Source organism: Myotis lucifugus, unplaced genomic scaffold (genome assembly GCF_000147115.1).
Source record: "Myotis lucifugus unplaced genomic scaffold, Myoluc2.0 scaffold_16, whole genome shotgun sequence".
Taxonomy (NCBI): domain Eukaryota; kingdom Metazoa; phylum Chordata; class Mammalia; order Chiroptera; family Vespertilionidae; genus Myotis; species Myotis lucifugus.
The window spans coordinates 11,520,546-11,540,063 of record NW_005871064.1 but is presented as its reverse complement, the minus strand read 5'-3'; the positions used below and the strand labels follow the sequence as shown (position 1 = coordinate 11,540,063).

Genomic DNA, 19,518 nt, shown 5'->3' with positions numbered 1-19,518 from the left:
AAGAATTTATTTGTGGCTCAGTGAAGAATCCTGTCACTTAAGGACTTGGCTCCACGCTCCTCTTGGGCCTTAGACTGCTCTCCATGCAGCCATGGGGAAAGTGGAGAGAGGTGCTCTTATGGGAGATTGATAGAATCCAGCCCGGGAAATGGTGCACATCTCTTCTGCCCATATTCACTGGCCAGAACTCAAATGGCCACGTGAATAACTGCAAGGAAGGCTAGGAAATGTAGTGCAGCTGTGTGCCCAGGAGGAAAGGAAATATATTTAGTAAACAACCAGTCTCTCTGTGTACATCTTTTCTAAAAAAAAAAAAAAATTTTTTTTTATTGATTTCAGAAAGAAGGGAGAGGGAGAGATAGAAACATCAATGATGAGAGAGAATCATTGAAGGGCTGCCTCCTGCACGCCTCACACTGGGGATTGAGCTCACAAGCTGGGCATGTGCACCGACCAAGGAATCGAGCCGTGACCTCCTGGTTCATATGTCAATGCCCATGCTGGCTGGGCTCTGTGTACATTTTTTAATACTATTCTATCATTTTCGGATTTTCTTGTAATGACTTAACCACAAAGTTCAGAAATGACAGACTTCATCTCATTCACTTAACCCCTTACTCATAGGCATAAAATAATCTTTGCATACTGTATTTGCATACCAATTTGGTTTCTCCATTTCTTGGGTTAGCCTTGTCTACCCATATTTTAACGCTTATTTTACTTTTAACTTCTACTTTCATACATTTTTACCTTATTTGTTCCTTTGGCAAAACTGTTTATTTCCACAAGTGCCAGTGGGAGGCAGGGACAGCATAAGTGGGCAGCAGGGGGATACCCCCTACCACATTTTAGCCAGAGAAAGGAGCCCTGATCCCCCTAAGAGGCCACCCCTGAGAGCTGCCCTGACGTCCTCAATTCCCTGAGTCGACATGAACCCTTAAGAGGACAAACACCTGTTTTACTGATGTGTCCCAGCTTACCTGCCCACTGAGGGACCTTCCCCTTCAGGGCAGCTTGACCTCCATGGCCATCTTGACCACTCACCACTGCTGTTCAGGCTGTTTAAACTGTTGACGATGGGGAAAAGACTCCAGGTCAAAAAGCAATTAATCATTGATGGGTTGCCTCCTGCACGCCCCACACTAGGGACCGAGCCCTGGAAATGTGCTAGGAAAATCTTTCTCACATGGAAGCTGCTTTTGCCTTCTTCTTCGCATCTATCCTTTCTTAGCAGCTCATGGTTATTACCAGCTCATCAGTCCGTGGGCCCAAGCATGACGGCCAGTGGCTCACTGGCAACGTGTGGGATCTTGGGTCGGCCCAAGTTTTCTTCCTTCTCCACAATCACCGCTGCCCCCTCCTGGTCTTCAGTTTCTAGGCTCCTAAGAGTGGAGTTCCAGGTGCTCGCCCTTGGTAAACTGTCTGAGCAAACAGGTGCTGAGGTGGCCTCATCAGAGGCATCAGAGCTAGAGGCTCCATGGGACTGAAACATACGGACCCTGAGACAGGACACTAGCATCTCAGGGGCCTTCTGGGCTCAATTACTGGGTGTTTGAGAGTTAAAACTCTTACCAAGCAATTTCTGTAAAAGAGAGGGGTCATTTGTCCACCTAAGATGGAGCTACAAAGGTGCAGGGAATGAGGTATGGCAACACTGAAAAGGCTACAGGAGTAACCTTCTCCAGCCCACTTCTTTCTTTAGAAAGGCCAGAAAATGTTACGCAGCCAAAACACACAGGGACAAAATTTTAAAAATTTGTAGGAAGGTCTCATGTGGTGGAAAAGTTTCCAGCAAAAAAAAGTTTGAGCAAAAGCTGGACCAAGACCCCATTTCTGCCCATTCAGAAGTGGGCACCACGCAGGCCCCTAACAGACTTACACTGTACAACTTGATTTCCCTCTTTGGACCCTTTTCTCTCATTTGAAAGAGGAAGTAACAGGAAAAGGGAAATATTCACAGCTCCTGAGGTTTTGTGGAGAACTCTTATTACATAAATATTATCTTTTTACATGTATGTGGAAGACCTCAAACTGCTGAGCATTCACACAATTTCTGAATAAACGTAGAAAAATATCTACACTGACAATATAAATTTTCAATGTTTTTGAAAACAAAAAGGGATTTAAAATGCAGTAAGAAATAAGGGCATTTCTGTCCTCCACTGTCTTCATTTACTACTGTAGGCAGCGGACGCTACCGCTCATCTTGGTTCAACAAAGACACCAGGTCACTGGAAGTTTCTTCACTGCAGAAACCCCCAGAGGAAGGGAAAGTTTTAGAGGGTAACTCCCAGTGTCCCTTCATGTTCTCCCCAGGAGAAATCCATCTTGCAGCCCAATGTTCCCAGTAGACTTGGGCCAGACACATCTAGCACAGTCACTGCCTGTCACACTAGCCGACATGGCCCAAGATCGAGAGGGGCCCCTCTGTTATGCCTGCTCACCAGCACTGCCTCCACTGGCCCCTGAGCCTTTGCCTGACGCCTGGGCTTCTGAGGAGCGTGAAGCCTGCTTTGGCAGGTGGATGGGGACGTAGATGTTGGAAGCAGAATGTTCCTTGAAGTACTCTCCTCCCTTCTCTTCATATTCTTTCCTGGTGATCCAGACGGCATCGTCATCCAGGTGGTCCAAGGCCCAGTCCCGAGCACCATACCAGGCGTCCAGCACAGGGTTAGAGGCAAGCTGAACCTGAAACACAGAGAACATTCACCAGAAAGCTGTCTCCATCAGGACTCAAGGAGTGAATGTTCAGCAGGCCCAGCCACATCCCCCTACCCTTCACCCCCAGAAATACACACAGGAGGACCCAATGGATTCTATCTCTGCACCCTCCAAACTCTGCTGAGCTGAAATGCCCTCGACTCTCCAAGTGACACAAGCATGCAAACCCTAGCAGACTTGACCTCACAGAACAGGCGGTGGTCAGCTAACTTATGAACATAAGACCTGCCAATCTGGGTCAGAGAGGGACCAGTTGCCCCCGCTCCTGCTCCAGTGATGTTAACCACAAGTTGTCAAATGGAGAGGGAGGCTGAGTTGGCACTCGGCCTGGAGGAAAGGCCTTCCTGGCCTCAATCCCCTCTCTGCAAGCAGAGGGGAGCAGAGGAAAGTGGAGCCTGATATGAGGCAGCTCTGGCCAAGGGTGGCAAATAAGCCTCTAAAATGAGAGCAGAGAAGATGCTGCTCCCAAGGTGAGAGAATGACTTATTTTCCATGTACAATCTTTTGTATTCTCTGCCTTTTACTATATGCATGTCTTCCTTTTTCAATAAAAATAAATATATATATATATAAAACATGATTCTCATTCTGCTTTTAAAATTAAACATAAATGAAAGACCAGAAGGAAAACCACAAAAATGCTTAACAGTGGCTAGTGATGAGATTATACAGTAATTTTTCTCATTTATACTTTACTTACTACTTCTGCAACCAGAAAACAAAATAATTAATGCTATTTTCAAAACAGCTGGTTAGCCCTAGCTGGTTTGGCTCAGTGGATAGAGCGTCGGCCTTTGGACTGAAGAGTCCCAGGTTCAATTCCAGCCAAGGGCACATGCTGGGGTTGCGGGCTCGATCCCCAGTAGGTGGCAGGAGACAGCCAGTCAATGATTCTCTCTCACTGTTGATGTTTCTGTCTCTCTCTCCCTCTCCTATCCTCTCTGAAATCAATAAAAATATATATTTTTTTAAAAACCATACACACAAGAAACAGCTGGTTACATTATCAATCAGTACCTGAAAAGATGACTGAAAGGGTCTCATTGCCAACAGTTCCTTCTCGATTCTAACTTTCAGCCCAGGATACATCAAGTTCCCGCCGGTGAGGAAAACGTTCTGAACCAGCACCTCCTGAACGTCCTTTGGGTACCTAGGAGAGAAAAGATTACTCTGCTATGGTCCCTATAACTTGAATATCAGAAGAGAATGTACATGTGGAAATGTAAGCTCTCAGTACAAAAGAGAAAACATCTGTACAAGTTTTTAAAAAACTTCCAATTTTCATTTGCATCTTTACAGAATGCTAAATATCTAGTCAAAATCTTATTTTGAGTGGTCAATTCATTTCCTTAGCATGATTAGAAGTTTTATGCCTTTCTAACACGTGTTTTTTAAAAACTAATTTTATTGAGGTTTGATTTACACACATTTTGAGGAAGTCTGGTAAACTATATACCCAGCAACCATCATCACCACACTCTACATCAGCGGTTCTCAACCTGTGGGTCGAGACCCCTTTGGGGGTCGAATGACCCTTTCACAGGGGTCGCCTAAGACCATCGGAAAACACATATATAATTACATATTGTTTTTGTGATTAATCACTATGCTTTAATTATGTTCAATTTGTAACACTGAAAATACATCCTGCATATCAGATATTTACATTACGATTCATAACAGTAGCAAAATTACAGTTATGAAGTAGCAACGAAAATAATTTTATGGTTGGGGGTCACCACAACCTGAGGAACTGTATTAAAGGGTCGCGGCATTAGGAAGGTTGAGAACCACTGCTCTACATAAAGAACATTTCTATCACCCCAAGAAGTCTCGCCTCCCTTTTGAGAGTCCATCTCTCTACCTCTGCTTTTTTTTTTAAGTAACAGTTTTATCATATACATGTTTGGCCACTTTCCCACCCACTGTTAGACCAAGCTGACAGCCATTCAAAGCAGCTGCAATAGCTTTTCTTCCTTGCTAGCTGTAAGTTCCCATCCTGTTTATCCAACAGCAGCCACAGTACCAAACGTCATGTTCCTTACTTGTCCAAACTGAATTATGAAAACTCACACTGCAGGAAAATGCCTGTATAAACGGGAGGGGGGAAAGCACGCTTTTATAGAAATGCAAACTCCTAAATAAATGTCTACAAGGAGGAAAAAAGACTTATAAGTTCTGCACATTTCTGGGTAATTTACAATCACTAGTCTTCAATGTGAAGGTTTATACAACAGCCAGTGCACATACATTACCACGTTGCTCAAACCTAAAGGCCTGGCGAGAGTACTATCTGAGCACAGCAAGTCAATGAGAAGGAGAATGTCAGAGAGATTTCCAATGCCTGACCATCAAATCTACCACTCAAAGCCAAGGAAGTGGTTCGGGAAAAAATAAGAAATAGAAGTTTCAGTCTCACCTGTCCAGAATGTACTGAAGGGTCTCCGCTATCCCAGCCTGCTCTTCGCCTAGGAGAGATGGCTGGAAGATAATTTCTGGAGCCCGAATTCTTTCTGTCCCAACAAACAGCTGGTGATATGCTGCCAAGTTAAACACGGGCTTTAAAAACCCAAGGTTTAAAAGATATTTTTAGACCATATGACAAACATGCTCATTGCCAGTTTCCTCAAACTGCACTGTTTATTCCAATACAGCTTCTGTCCTTTGTTCATGCCCAAGTAACCCCTCCCCAACTCTCCTGATTTGAACATTCAATTTTCTAACCCTTTTCCACCTACAAATTTGCATCATGAAATGGTCCCTGAATGGCAGGGAAAGAGACTGTTAAGAGTGGCAGCAGAAAGACTGAAAGACCAGGTCTCCTGCCCAGGGCCTTGTCCAGCACCCTGGTCCCTGCACAGCAGAGAAAGCTTTTTCCCAGGTGTGTCTCAGACCAGGTCAGTCTCTCTGGGTGCCACTGTATGACATAAAAGTAGACCCAAATGAGGATTAAGCATAATGACATTGGCTTAAATTTGAATTAAACCACTAAAGCTAGTCTTCAGGTATAAAGTCCCCAATTACTTACCCAAATGTTTCCATCAGACACACTATTTATTACTCACAGATTCTCGGACCTTGATGATGGAACCCCAATTGATAACCCTGACTTTGGATGTTTTAAGTATCAGAACCCCCCTTTCTAGAAAATACAACTGGGATTTTTAAAATATCTCTAAAGGAGCAGACTAGACTAGCCTGGTCATTTATGTCACAGTATAAAGCATGAGCATGATCGAGGCCACAGGAGTCCAACCTGGACAGCGGCGACCGGCTTCTCCACTTCTGGCGTTTCCTCTGAAAACAAGGGTTCAAAATCATTGATGTTTTCCACGTCTTCCAGGGATGGCTCTAGTGGCTCTAGGTCAGGGGTCTAAGAATAGAATAAACAAAACAGAACAGGTCCTGTAACTTCAGCAAGCCTTAGTTCTATTAGTTCACTGTCACGAGAAAGGACTGAAACCTCCCAATGGCCTAAACTATGAGAAAATGAAACCATGAAAAATTTATAAAGTATTTAAGAAAAGAACACGCATGAACACAAGGATTAAAAGACTGAAAAGCCAGGAATGGGCTTTGCTCTTGTCCCCCGCACTGCTTCCTACTTATATAACCTCAACTCCTACCTTCTCTCTGAAGCCTTCTGATGGGCCCACCCACACCTGGGGCACAGTGGGGGCCCTGCTGCCTGCAGGAGTCACACCACCACACACAGAACTTGGGGGAGAGGGTGTGATACCTGGTGTCTTACAAAGTGGCTTAGACTACCAGCAAAATTAAGTAAATCTCTTCATAATTAGTAGATATACATGCCAATACCAACGGGCTGGTGATGTGACTGAAAGCTCCCTGGTGGCGGAATGCTTCCTGTCTGTGGAACAGGCTTTCCTCTTCAACAGTGAACCTGGGTGGTCTGACATGCTGGTACCATCCCCAATGGAGGATTTAGAACTCATTTTCATTTTGACCTGGTTAAAGGGGATAGGTGGGAGTGGTAGTGGTTCTGGATGACATCTTCAGCCACCTGTGGTGCTGCCACGTGAAAGGCAGGTGAGTTTCACCTTCTGGACTCAAATGGGAGAATTACAGAAAGAAATATTCTGTTGTATTCCATGGAAGAATGCTCTAATAATGACAGCTGTTGTAGAAAGGACTGTCTTAAGAGATGGTGTCTTGGGAGGGTTCGGGCAGACTCAATACCATCAGCTGAGCATGCCTAGCCTATCCATATATACTACAATGTAAACTAGCATTCAAACTGCCCTTCCACATTCCTCCAACACACACACATCCCAAAAAAGTCATGTGGCATATGTGGCTCAGAGAGGGGTGACAATGCATTCTAAGTCCTGACCAATATAGATGGCCTATCATATGTAAGGGGAGGGTAAACCCTGGAAAGGACAAGGAGTATTTCTTCATCTGGGACTAGAGAACAGGATAAGAGGCATTGGCTTAGAAATAGGTAATTTAAGGAGGCGAGAACCTAAGGACCTTGCTCTTGGCAAAGGAGGTGAGAGCATCTCTGCCATCACTGACCTGACTCGGAGCAGGACACCTGCTGCCTGGCACGATCCTCACCACGAATAACCTACACTTTATGGTGAGGAAACCAAGGGTCAGGAGGCTTAATAACGTGCCCACGACCACATTACACCAGAAAGTGGTAGAAACCTGGCCTAAAACAGAACTTCTTAGCTCCAAATTCTGGGCTCTGCCTTAAGTTGAAATTCTGTAAGTCATGATGTCCCACAAAAACTTTAAAAATAAGAAACTCGTTTGGCTCAGTGGATAGAGCGTCGACCTGCGGACTGAAAGGTCCCAGGTTCGATTCTGGTCAAGGGCATGTACCTGGGTTGCGGGCACATCCCCAGTGGGAGATGTGCAGGAGGCAGCTAATCAATGTTTCTCTCTCATCGATGTTTCTAACTCTCTGTCTCTCTCCCTTCCTCTCTGTAAAAAATCAATAAAATATATTTAAAAAAACAACAACAAACTTTAAAAATAAGAAACTCGAAACCCAGCTCCTTATCTTCCTAAGCCTGGAAGGCTTTACCTTCCAACCACTGCCTTTCAGTGAGATCACAGTGTCTGGAATCAATGGCTGCTCTGAACCTCTGCTGCACTACCTCTAACTGTGCAACCTTGGGCGAGTTTCTTCACTCCCGTAAGTCTCACTTTCCTCATTTGTAAAATGGGAGCGATGACAGTACTTGTTGAAGAGTAAAAATTAATCAAGATGACAGTTGCAGAAGAGCTCAGTGCTGGTTCTGGACATGTCACGTGTTCCATTATCATCAGTCATTGCCACTCCTGTCACCTCTGCTTCTAACTGGCACCAAGATCACTAGATCCTACATTTAAGTGTCTCTTCCTCCACCCTCTACTCCCAAGACAAATTTCAAGTCAACTACAACACATTTTTATCCTCTCTTCCCACCTTCAGCCTTGCCTCTCCCTAAACCATCTTCCTAACTGCCTCCAGTTATTATCCTAAAATAAAATCTCATCAGATGACTTCCTTGCTCACCATACTTTGAAGGCTTTGTCTATCTGAGAGATAATATCCAGGTTGATTGGTAAAGACCTTTATAGCCTGGCCTTGGCCTCCCCCTCCTGACTTCATCTCCCACACTCTACATGCCAAACTTGCCATGCTCCCTGCCCATGTGGTTCTTTCCATCTGAAACGTCCTTCCCTCCTCATGCTTATGGAAATCAAATCACCTTTCCAGGCCCAGCTTAAATATCCCAATCTTTTCTTAGAACTCCATCTGCATTCCCACACACACCTACCACACCTGACAAGCTTTTTTACAGTCCACTAAGTATGGTTCTACAGCTCTATTTTTTTTAAGGCACCAAGAAGGGCAGGAACTGTATCTTTTTAAAAAAATATTTTTTTATTGATTTCAGAGAGGAAGGGAGAGGGAGAGAGAGATAAAAACATCAATGATGAGCGAGAATCACTAATTGGCTGCCTCCTGCACGCCCCACACTGGGGACTGAGCCCACAACCTGGGCATGTGCCCTGACCAGGAATCGAACCATCACTTCCTGGTTCATAGGTCAACACTCAACCACTGAGCCATGCTGGCCGGGCAGGAACTGTACCTTAATCACCTCTACAACCCCAGTCCCTGGCATACCACACCTAGCTCTCAGTGGTGGACACCTGAGATACACTCTCTCGTTTTCCTAGAATAGAGATGTTTGGGTTTCAAAAGCTTCTTCAGCTACAACAAAAATATCACCCATCTTCATCTAGCTATATTCAAAAGCATGGCACCTTAAAAAATAAGATAACTTGCTAGCTTCACTAAAAATGGTAAAGAGATATTTTACTTATCCCAATTCACATGATTCACAGAGGAACAAAGCTAATAATTTCTACGCAGAAAACAGCATCCAAAAGAGAATACAGCTCTCTAGCATGGCTGGCGTCTCTCCGTCTAGGGCTTGCCAGGGTCTTCACGTACACTGTGTGGTGTTCAGAAATACAAATATGACTGTTCTTTTTGAAACTGAACAGAATGACGGTTTGCCAAACCACAGCAGGAAGGATGCAGCATGGGTGCCTGGAACAGCACAGGAACAAGCAGAGGCCAGTTCTGATGGTGGCTGGTCGGGCAAAGGAACTTTCTATATTGGGCCCATAGTGTTTCCTAACAAATGACAGCGCTCTAAAACCATGGAAGTGGGCACCTGCAGGTTTAAATGCTTCATCAGCAATGCTAACAGAGCCTACTCCTTCACAACATCCTCCTCGGAATACTTGCACAATAGTAAGGGCAGGAAAGGATTGGTCTGTAGATAAAAATGGATTTTAGAAAATATTAAGTTAAAAATTTTAGCTGTATTAATCCAATTCAGCCATTAATGCTTGGATGGCATTTTAATATGAACTTTGGTCCACATAAATCCATTCTCTCCATTCTAAGTGAATAGTTAGAAAATACTACAAATACTTTCTGAAAGGCAGAACTGGCCAGCCAGAGTCATGGTCAAATTTATCCCAGGAAGATTACAGTAATAAATTCTAGTCACTAACAAGCACCTTTAATAAATGCCCACCGACCATTAAAGCTCTGGGGACAGATCAATTAATCAAGTTTGTTGTATACAGAGAAATCTTTTGAAGTTTAACATTTCAAAATCTCCCTAAGCCCAGAGAGATTTAATATGTACCCAATGAGCACAGAACAAAGGAGGGACCAGCATGTATCTGCTGACTGAATGAAGGAGTGGCTGAATCATGGCATGAAACCAATGCAGAAAAGGGAACCAAAGAAAGGAAAAATTAGTTCCCCAACTGCTCAGGAATCACATCTTCAAAGTTGTTTGTTTTCCTTTTAAACCTGCCAGTGGCTTAGTGCAGTGGTCGCCAACCTTTCGGACCTCACGGACCACCAGTGATCTGCAGACCACTGGTTGGCGACTACTGGCTTAGTGCACATTTCTGGTGTAAGGATGTTGATGTCCTGGTGACATGTTAAACATAATAAAAACTAAATATGGATGAATAAACAACAAAGACAACTTGGTCCTAGATCCCAGTAAACAAGAGCTCAAACTGAACACAGACCTGACAACTGGGAGAAGCAAACTAGAACATGCACGTTGGTTCCACCAAAGCTGATCTGGGATGCTGTGTGCAAGTAAGATAGTAGGAAAGGTCCCTTCTAGCTGAGATTTCAGTGAGCCATAAGCTGTACCTAGGACACCTGACTCAGGATCTGCTCTAGCAAATGGGCATGCTCAGGATCAGGGGCTGTTCCCGTGCAGTCAACAGCCCGTGAGAGAGAGGTGTAGAGAATGCGAGGTGAAAGCAGGAACTGAGAGAGCCTCCAGCTATGAGATGGTCACTGGGAAAAGCTACTTTCATGCTAAGCCAAACAGTTTCGAAGTCTCTGGTAAGCACCACATCACACCCAGCATCAAACTGGATTTTCCTACAGGACTGTTTCTTTCTAAGTGTAGGTTTTAGATTTAAAGAAATATTATTTAAAAAAAAAACACAACACAACACAATAGTAGGACTGGTTACTTCTGTCCCTGAAGTGTCACAAGTTCCTTTGTTTTAGAATTCTAGAAATGACAGATTCAGGAACAGTCACTTACACATTTTTCCAGCTTTAAAGACAGAAAAGCCAACTTGCAACCTCCGGCTGAGGTGTGACCTACAGGCAGCCCCTTCACCACACAGGGCCCACAACAGCATGTGGATTACCCATGGCCCTACCTCAGCCCTGCCCCTTTGGCCACATCAACACTTATTAATAGTCCACTGGTAGGGAAACAAAGAGGAGAGAGAGAGAGAGAGAGAGAGAGAGAGAGAGAGAGAGAGAGAGGATGAAAGAGCTTATTCAAGACTTAGTTTTTAGTAACTAACAAAAGGCTGATCTTTACCCAACATTTTACTGAGCATGCCCACTATTTACTGTAAAAAATGCATCCATTATGTATGCAGCATGATCCCTGTCCTTAGAGAATGTTAAGATGGAAAGGAGGTAAGTGAAAGATCGACCACAATCTATAATAATAATCTATCTATAATAATATGCTAATTAGACCAGACGGAGGACGACCTTCCGGACGAAGTCAGAGCTGCGAGGGAAGCCCGGGTCCAGGGTGCCTGCTGGCAGCCGGAGAAAAGCCTGGATCCCAGGTGCTAGAGGGAAGCTGGTGTTGGCAGCTGGGGGAAGGAAGGCCTACTCTTGCACGAATTTCGTGCATAGGGCCTCTAATAGACTTAATAAAGCAATGAAGGAAGTTAAAGGGAACGTATGACTAACTGCCAAAGAACCATCACAGGAGCAGGTTCAGGTTTAAGACAGCACCACACAAGTGGTGTGTGAATGTTCTTCCTTCTCTACACACACACACACACACACACACTTCCCCATCCCTGGGGAGCCAGAGGACTACAGGGTGAAACCCCTTGGGTCAGAACTTCAGTTGGTACAGGTTAGTGCTATCATTGCCCTGCCAGTGTACCTGTGGACATCACTCACCACACCAGCTCTCTTTCCCCCAAGTCTGGTCACAGCCCCTTTTATATCAGCCTTCTCCAGACACTCCTCCCACACTCAGGAAGGTCTACTATCTCTACATGACCCCCTCCCCAAAACACTCAGTACCTCAGGCTTGCTGTCCACCACATCCACCTCGAGGGTGACTTCGGATTGGAGGATTTTCTGCTTAGCTTGCTCCACGGCCGAACTGAGCTTGTGTATGTAGGACTGCAGCTCTTCTGGGGAGTCCATGTTCAGCTCCATCAGGGCTTTGTGAAACTGATCCATCTGGCCATCCTCTAGAAGTTCCTGAAACCAGAGCAGTCACCATTCATCCTCAAAGTCATCAGTGCAATCACAAACAGGAAGGACAGAGAAGCAGCTTAGAGCCAAACAGAGAACTACAGCAGGACAGGGCTCCTAGAGCTCCTCAGCCCACCCCACCACAAAACCACACCTCCCCCCAAAGTGTCCCACAGCTGTCTCCCCAGCTGTCCCTAGGCTGCCATGGCATCATGGTTTCACCACTACCTGACCAGGCAAAACTAACCTATGGTGACAGACATCAGAAACGTTGTCATCTTTTGGGTGGGAGAAGTGGGAAGGTTACTAAGAGTAGGCAGGAGGAGAGAGACTGCTGGGATGCTGTTAATGCTCTATTTCTGGATCTGAAGAGCAGACACACGGTGTGTTTCACATTGTGAAAATGCATGAGCTGCAAACTTCAGATCTGTGCACTATGCAGCGTGTGTGCTACACTAACATTAAAAAGTTAAAAAATAAAATAAAGAAGATTATAAGGCTGACATAAATCATCAAAGCCAGAGTCCACAGCTCTTTCAAAAATACCTGCTGCTATCCCATCCTCTGTATTAATGACCCTAGACTCCTTCGTGACCCCAAGGGCAACCAAGTCGATGCATTTTGTGGGTAAGGAAGAATATACAGGAGGAGCATTTGCTGAGCAAGGCCGGGGGCCCATCTGGGATCTGCTGTTACCTGCACGTACTGCAGTCTGTCTAGCCGCTCCTGATCAAGCTGCAACTTCTCCTCCCGCCGCCGGGCGTTCAGCTCCTGCAGCCGCCGCAGCTGCTGCTGCCGCCTTTCCTGCTTCTCCTCAGCGGTCAGAGTGCTGCCGAGCAGTTTGCTGGAAAATGGGAGCTGCATCTTGTGCACATTGTTTTCATAATAGTCAGGGCACCGCCATTTCTGCAATTCTTCAAATAAATAAATTTGAAAGTTATGAAATAGCAACACTACTAGCACAGAAATTAGAAAGACAATACCAGGATTCTAGGTCTGTGTAAGATAAAGAGCATATGCCATACAATCTCTGAACTACCCAATCAACAAAATGCAGCCATAAAACTGGACATGATGCCAACAGACCTCCTCTAAAATAATTGCTAAGTACAGGTCTTCAGACAGAAATGATACCTGAAGGAAAACTGGAATACCAGGAATGTACAAAGAGCAATGGAAATGATGAAAACCTGGTTAAATATAACAGACGAACCTCTTTTTGAGTTTAAAATGTTTGACAATTAAAAGTAAAAACCATACGCTGTCTGACAAGTTCCCAATGTTGTGGATGATTACATAAGACAACTCCAGCACAAAGGAGGAAAGAGAAAGGAGTCACTAGCATGCTAACATTTCCACATTCTACTTGAAGTGGTAAAATAGTGATTCTAAGTAGACTGTGTAAAGTATGTTTATTGTAACCTCTAGAGGAATCACTGAAAAAACTACAGAAAGGTATAGTAAAGCCCGGCCGGCGTGGCTCAGTGGTTGAGCGTGGACCTATGAACGTAGGAGGTCATGGTTCAATTCCCAGTCAGAATTGTGGGCTTGATCCCCAGTAGGGGGCATGCAGGAGACAGCCAATCAATGATTCTCTCTCATCATTGATGTTGCTCTCTCTCTCTTCCTCTCCCTTCCTCTCTGAAATCAATAAAAATGTTTTTTTGAAGACATAGTAAAAAAACAACAGATAAAATGGAATACCAAAAATATTTTTTAAATGTTCTAATAACCCAAAAGAAGACAGCAGAAGGAAACAGGATCAACAAAGAGAAGGAACAGAAAACAAATAATAAAATAGTATACCTAAATCCAAATATATGAATAATTAAATCAATTTAAAATCATCTTAACATTCCAATTAAAAGACAGAGACTGAGAAAATAGATTTTAAAAAGACCTAACTATTAAGAAATTCTCAGGGGGGAAAAAGGAGATATATGTAATACTTTCAAAAAAAAAGATTTCTTAGAAAAATTAAAAAGCAAAAAAAGAAATTCCCTTTGAATATAATAATATGGAAAGAGTAAGGATGGAAAGACATACCATGCAAATACTAATCAAAAGAAAGTACGAGTGACTACATTAATGTCCACATAGACTTCAAAGCAAAGAAAATTGCCAAGGATAAAAAGAGATTATATAATGATAAAACATTAATTTGCCAAAAAGACATAAGAATCCTAAATAGGTACCCAACAAAAGAACTTCAGATAGTTAAAAAAAAAAAAAAAAAAACACTGACCAAAAAAAACACAGAAAACTGACCAAACTGAAGAGTCCAAAGCAGAAACACCATAGGATCATATAATTGATATAGAAAATGCATTTCACAAATTTCAAAATCCATTCATAATAAAAATGCTCAGCAAAACTACAAACAGAAGAAAACTTCCTTAACTTGATAAAAGGCATCTGCAAAAAAACTAGAGCTTCGCCCTGCCTAGTACAGCTCAGTGGTTAGAGCGTCAGCCCACACACCGAAGGCTCATGGGTTCAATTCCTGGTCAAGGGCACCTACCTGGATTGCAGGTTTGATCTCTGGCCTAGGCAGGACACATGGGGATGCAACCAGTCGAAGTTTTTCTCTCATATCAATGTTTCTCTCTTTCTCTCCCTTCCCCTATCTAAAATGAATATAAAAAAACATATCCTCAGATGAAGATTTAAAAAAAATTTTTTAAACAGAACAAAAACAAAAACCTGGAGCTAACAACATGTACTTAATAGCGAAAGACTAAATGCTTCCCTCAAGATAAGGAACTGGGAAGAAGGTAAGAATGCCCATTCTGACCACTCCTATTCAAAATTGTACTAGAAGTCCTAACCAGTGAAGTAAGGCAAGAAAAAGAAATAAAAGGTCCCAGAAATTGACACAAGCCATTATGCTCAATTAATATTTGACAAGGGAGCCAAGAGCATACAATGGAGTCAAGACAGTCTCTTCAATAAATGGTGCTGGGAAAATGGACAGGTACATGCAAAAAAATGAAACTAGATTACCAACTTACACCATACACAAGAATAAATTCAAAATGGATAAAAGTCTTAAATGTAAGATGAGCAACCGTAAAAGTCCTACAAAAAACCATAGGCACCAAAATCTCAGGCATCTCTTGTAGCAATATGTTTACCAATAGATCTCCTAGGACAATGGGAACTAAGGAGAAAATAAGCAAATGGGACTGCATCAAAATAGAAAGGCAAGGAACTAGAATAGCCAAAACAATTTTGAAAATAACCTACATATGTAAGTTATCAGCTAACTAAACATTTTATGAAAGTAAATACCAAAAGGGAAAGGAGATGCTAAAAAGTAATGAGTAAAAAAAATGAGCAAATGAGTTATCCTGTAAACAATTTAAGGAATGCCCCCAAAGCCAACATCCAAAAGCTGCAAGCAAACAACCTCTTCATTACCTTCCACATAATCCTCCGCGATGTAGCTGTGCTCATGCAGGATCTCCTCCATGCGGCTGAGTGTGATAGCCGCCAGGTGCCCAGGATACTTCAGCTGCAGGAGACGCTGGAGGTAGCCAGCTGCTTGGCTTCCTCCCAGATTGATGCGTTTGCAATTTTTAGCATCTAACCTACAACCAAGAAATAGAAAACAACACTTACGTTTTTTAAAGAATAGTTTATTGATTTTTAGAGAAAGAGGAAAGGAGAAGAGAGAGAAACATCTTTTGATTGCCTCCTATATGCCCCCTACCGGGAATGGAGCCCAAAACCCAGGCATGTGCCCTGACTGGGAATCCAACCAGCAACCTTTCAGTGCAAGTGATGACATCCAACCAGTTTAGCCACACCGGCCAGAGCAACAGCACTTATTTTTGACAGCATGAAAGAGAATATGGAGCACCTTTGGGGAGAAAGGGTAATTTAATGTAGATGAAGGAGGAGAAACAGACCAGCCGGGATAACATAAAACCTTAGTTGGAAGGGACTTTAAAGTTCCCATGGTCCAACATCTTAACCAATGCAGACTTCCTAGTCCGTACCTAGACAGACATGTGTCCATCTAACTTCTGGCAAGAGTTTCAGAAGGAAACCAGGTTCAATGGGAAGAACGTGTACTCTGAAGTCAGACCCGCCATCAATTTCTCAAACTGTGGTCCTGGAACCAAGTATCCTAGAATTAGCTGAGGAAATGTTAAATGCACCAATTCTCAGGACTCATTTGCTCTGGGATGGTCTGGGAATTTGCATTTTAACAAGCTTCCCAGTAACTCTAGTATAAGCCAGACTTTTGAGACCCCTTTCCCTAAACACTCCACTTCTACTGATACAAACACATTGAGTAGCCCCAGGTATACTGGCTTAGTGTAACTCCCTAAGACTACCAGGTCCCTTTCACATGAACTGAAGGGAAAGAGAACCAGAGTAACTTTGTGTTCTTAATGTGAGACAGTAACAGAGCCCCTAAGAAGTTGCTATTATTGATATTTCGCTGCTATATCACACCTCACCAGCAGATGCCAGCATAGGACAGGATATGCTCCAATCTGATCATTTCTTAGCCTTTAGGTAAAATAATTTTCTCTCAATACAAGATAAAAATAACAATATCATCTTTAATTTTTGCATATCGTTTTACATAATGTAGATAACTCCGTACAGGAGTGTTTGGTAATGTGTAAGAATTATTTTTCTTCATTAATTTTTGTAAAAATTTCAGGAGAAATTCCTACTCTAGGGCTCAATATATTCCACAGCATTTGTTTTAAGTTAAATGTTCATAATGCTTTATAATTTACAAAGTGCCATCATCTACATTATCTCATTTCATCCTCAGGATAACCCTGAGCAATCAATTTTTCCCATTGTACATATTAGGAAACTAAGTGAAGAGGCTAGGTACCTCATCCTTAGCAGGACTACAAACCAGGCATTCAACTCCAAAGCTAGAACTCTTTTTTTTTTTAAATATACATTTTTGTTGATTTCAGAGAGGAAGGGAGAGGGAAAGAGAGATAGCAACATCAATGATGAGAGAGAATCATTCATCAGCTGCCTCCTGCACACCCCCTACTGGGGATCAAGACCACAACCCGGGCATATGCCCTTGACCAGAATCAAACCCGGGACCCTTCAGTCCGCAGGCCCACACTGAGCCAAACTGGCGAGGGCAAAACCAGGACTCTTCTTACACATCCCCTTTACTCAATGAGAAATCTCAGGAGAGCATGATGCTGGCCTAGTCTTTCATCAGACAACAAAAGCCCAACTATAAAATAAGAACAGATTTTAGAGATGACAGAAACGACCCTCACTTTTTATTCAATTCAAAAACATTTAATAAGTACCTATTATGTACCAGGCACTGTACCTGAAAAACGTCTAAACTATGGTGATTAAAGAGCTTTAAATAAAATTAATACTATCTTGCCCTAACCGGTTTGGCTCAGTGGATAGAGCGTCAGCCTGTGGACTCAAGGGTCCCAGGTTCGATTCCAGTCAAGGGTATGTACCTTGGTTGCGGGCACATCCCCAGTAGGGAGTGTGCAGGAGGCAGCTAATCGATGTTTCTCTCTCATCGATGTTTCTAACTCTCTATCCCTCTCCCTTCCTCTCTGTAAAAAATCAATAAAAAATATCTATCTATCTATCTATATATATAAAGAAATACCCTGAAGAAAAAAATAATACTATCTTAATAAGAAAGTGACTCCAGAACACAGTCTAAATTAAGTTTATTCAAATAATTTATTCAAACATTGTTATTGAGCCCCTAGTTCCTGCAGGTACTGTGTTAGCTATCTCACTATAAACCAGAATTATAAAATTCCACAATTGTGGATTTGGACCTCGGAGACCATCCACCTCAACTCCTTCCAAGAGGTCACAAAGAATGTAAGGTGAAGTTACTTACCCATAGTCACAAAGCGAGATAGGTCAGAGCTAAGCCCGGTGGCCAGTTCATGGTCCGGTACCTGCTCTTTCAACTCCACCTTTAAAACAGGCACCCAATAAACGTTTCCTGAATGCTTCTCAAAAGAGCACTCATGCCGTTAAGTGTACTCACCTCCCTTCTAAGATGGGTAAAATATGTGTGCACTGGTACCCAGATGAAATGATGAGCCCACTGGAAATCAAGGTCTTTGGCTTATTGTGGTAGAAGCTGAACAGGCTGTCTATTCCGTAGGCAACCTTGGGAACCCCGTAGCATTCAAAAAGGAGCTCAGACATCATTTGTCGTGAATACAGCGGGTTGCACACCGCTTCTGTCAAAACGATGGGATGGTCAACACAGCCCTACTTTGAAAGAAAAGAACAAATAGATGATGGGTGATACAAGAATACTCTTCTTAAAGCATAAAAGAAACCAACATCCTATTGCAAGGGCTGAATTTGCTTTTGGTCTCCAATCAAAAACCTGATCAGAAGCAACTGTAAAACATTCCTCTCATCTCTATGGGAAACGGTTTTGGAAAATATGAACGCAGAGTCAATTTAAGGTTATTAAGTCAAGCCCCTTCCAAACTATCAGCGAATCATATTGGCTCTATCTTCAAAATAGCTCCAGAATCCAGCCACTTCTTCCCACATCCCCCCCACTCCCTGTTACCTCCCTCCGATCGGTCACCATCACCTCTCACCTGGGTGCCTCCAACAGCCTCCTCGCTGGTCTCCCTATTTCTATCTGTGACCCAGGCCACGCCATTTCCCTTATAGCAGCTCCAGCGACCTTTCTGGAATGTAAGTCATGTCCCTCCTCTGCTCAACTCCAAGGCTCCTCAGTTCACAAAAGCCTAGGTGTGTCATGTGCCCCCTCCTTACCTCTGAGTTCCTCTTCCACTTACTGCGGCCCCGCCCTCACCCGGCTGCCCTACAGGTAGGATTAGGGCATCCATCCTTCTGCCCCAGGGCCTTGCACCGGTGGTTTCCTTAGTCTGCAACACTATTCCTTCCTCGGATACTCCTGTGGCTTGCTCCCTCAACAACCGCCGTCAAGTCACCTTTTTCCTGAGTTGTACCCTTGCCCTCTTATTGAAAAAAAAAAATATAACCCTCTCCTCTCCTTCTATCATGCCACAGAATCGACTACTTCATTCTACTTCTTGTCTGTCTGTCCATACTAGTTCCATAAGCACGGGTTTTGTGTTACATTCACAGATGTATTCCAAACGCCTAGAAAAGTGCCTGACAGAGTAAGTGCTCAATACACAATGCATACTAGTTAATAAATGAATCTGTTAGCAAAGGCCGAATGTACGCTCCAAGAGGAAAGGAAGAGGAAAGGAGTCTGGTTCTGCCCAGCGCCTACGCTAGGGCTACCCTAGGCGCTTCGTGGCTGACGGCGCGACTAAATGAATGAATGACTAAATAACCACCAGCGCCACGGGAGGGACTATTATTTCTCTGAGGGCAGAGTGAGCGGAGACACGACCTCATCCCTCCCCCTCAAGCCCAGCCCACCCCCCTCCTGCCTTACACCACCGCCCCCCGACGCTCACCTGCGAGGAGACACCCAGGTGCTG

The 19,518-nt window shown here is 43.5% G+C and overlaps 1 protein-coding gene across 1 annotated transcript in view; it reads right to left on the bottom strand.

Annotated features, from left to right (window-relative positions):
• The window catches only part of ACTR5 (ARP5 actin related protein 5 homolog), a 29,437-nt gene that overhangs the window by 9,198 nt on the left and 721 nt on the right, over positions 1 to 19,518 (bottom strand). The window contains exons 3-11 of the mRNA XM_014452620.2: positions 19,495 to 19,515; positions 18,063 to 18,292; positions 15,458 to 15,627; positions 12,734 to 12,951; positions 11,861 to 12,043; positions 5,978 to 6,094; positions 5,141 to 5,280; positions 3,739 to 3,871; positions 2,445 to 2,688 (exon numbers count right to left, since the gene is read on the bottom strand). Coding sequence (XP_014308106.1) covers positions 2,445 to 2,688; positions 3,739 to 3,871; positions 5,141 to 5,280; positions 5,978 to 6,094; positions 11,861 to 12,043; positions 12,734 to 12,951; positions 15,458 to 15,627; positions 18,063 to 18,292; positions 19,495 to 19,515 — 1,456 coding nt within the window. The remainder of the gene's footprint in view (positions 1 to 2,444; positions 2,689 to 3,738; positions 3,872 to 5,140; positions 5,281 to 5,977; positions 6,095 to 11,860; positions 12,044 to 12,733; positions 12,952 to 15,457; positions 15,628 to 18,062; positions 18,293 to 19,494; positions 19,516 to 19,518) is intronic.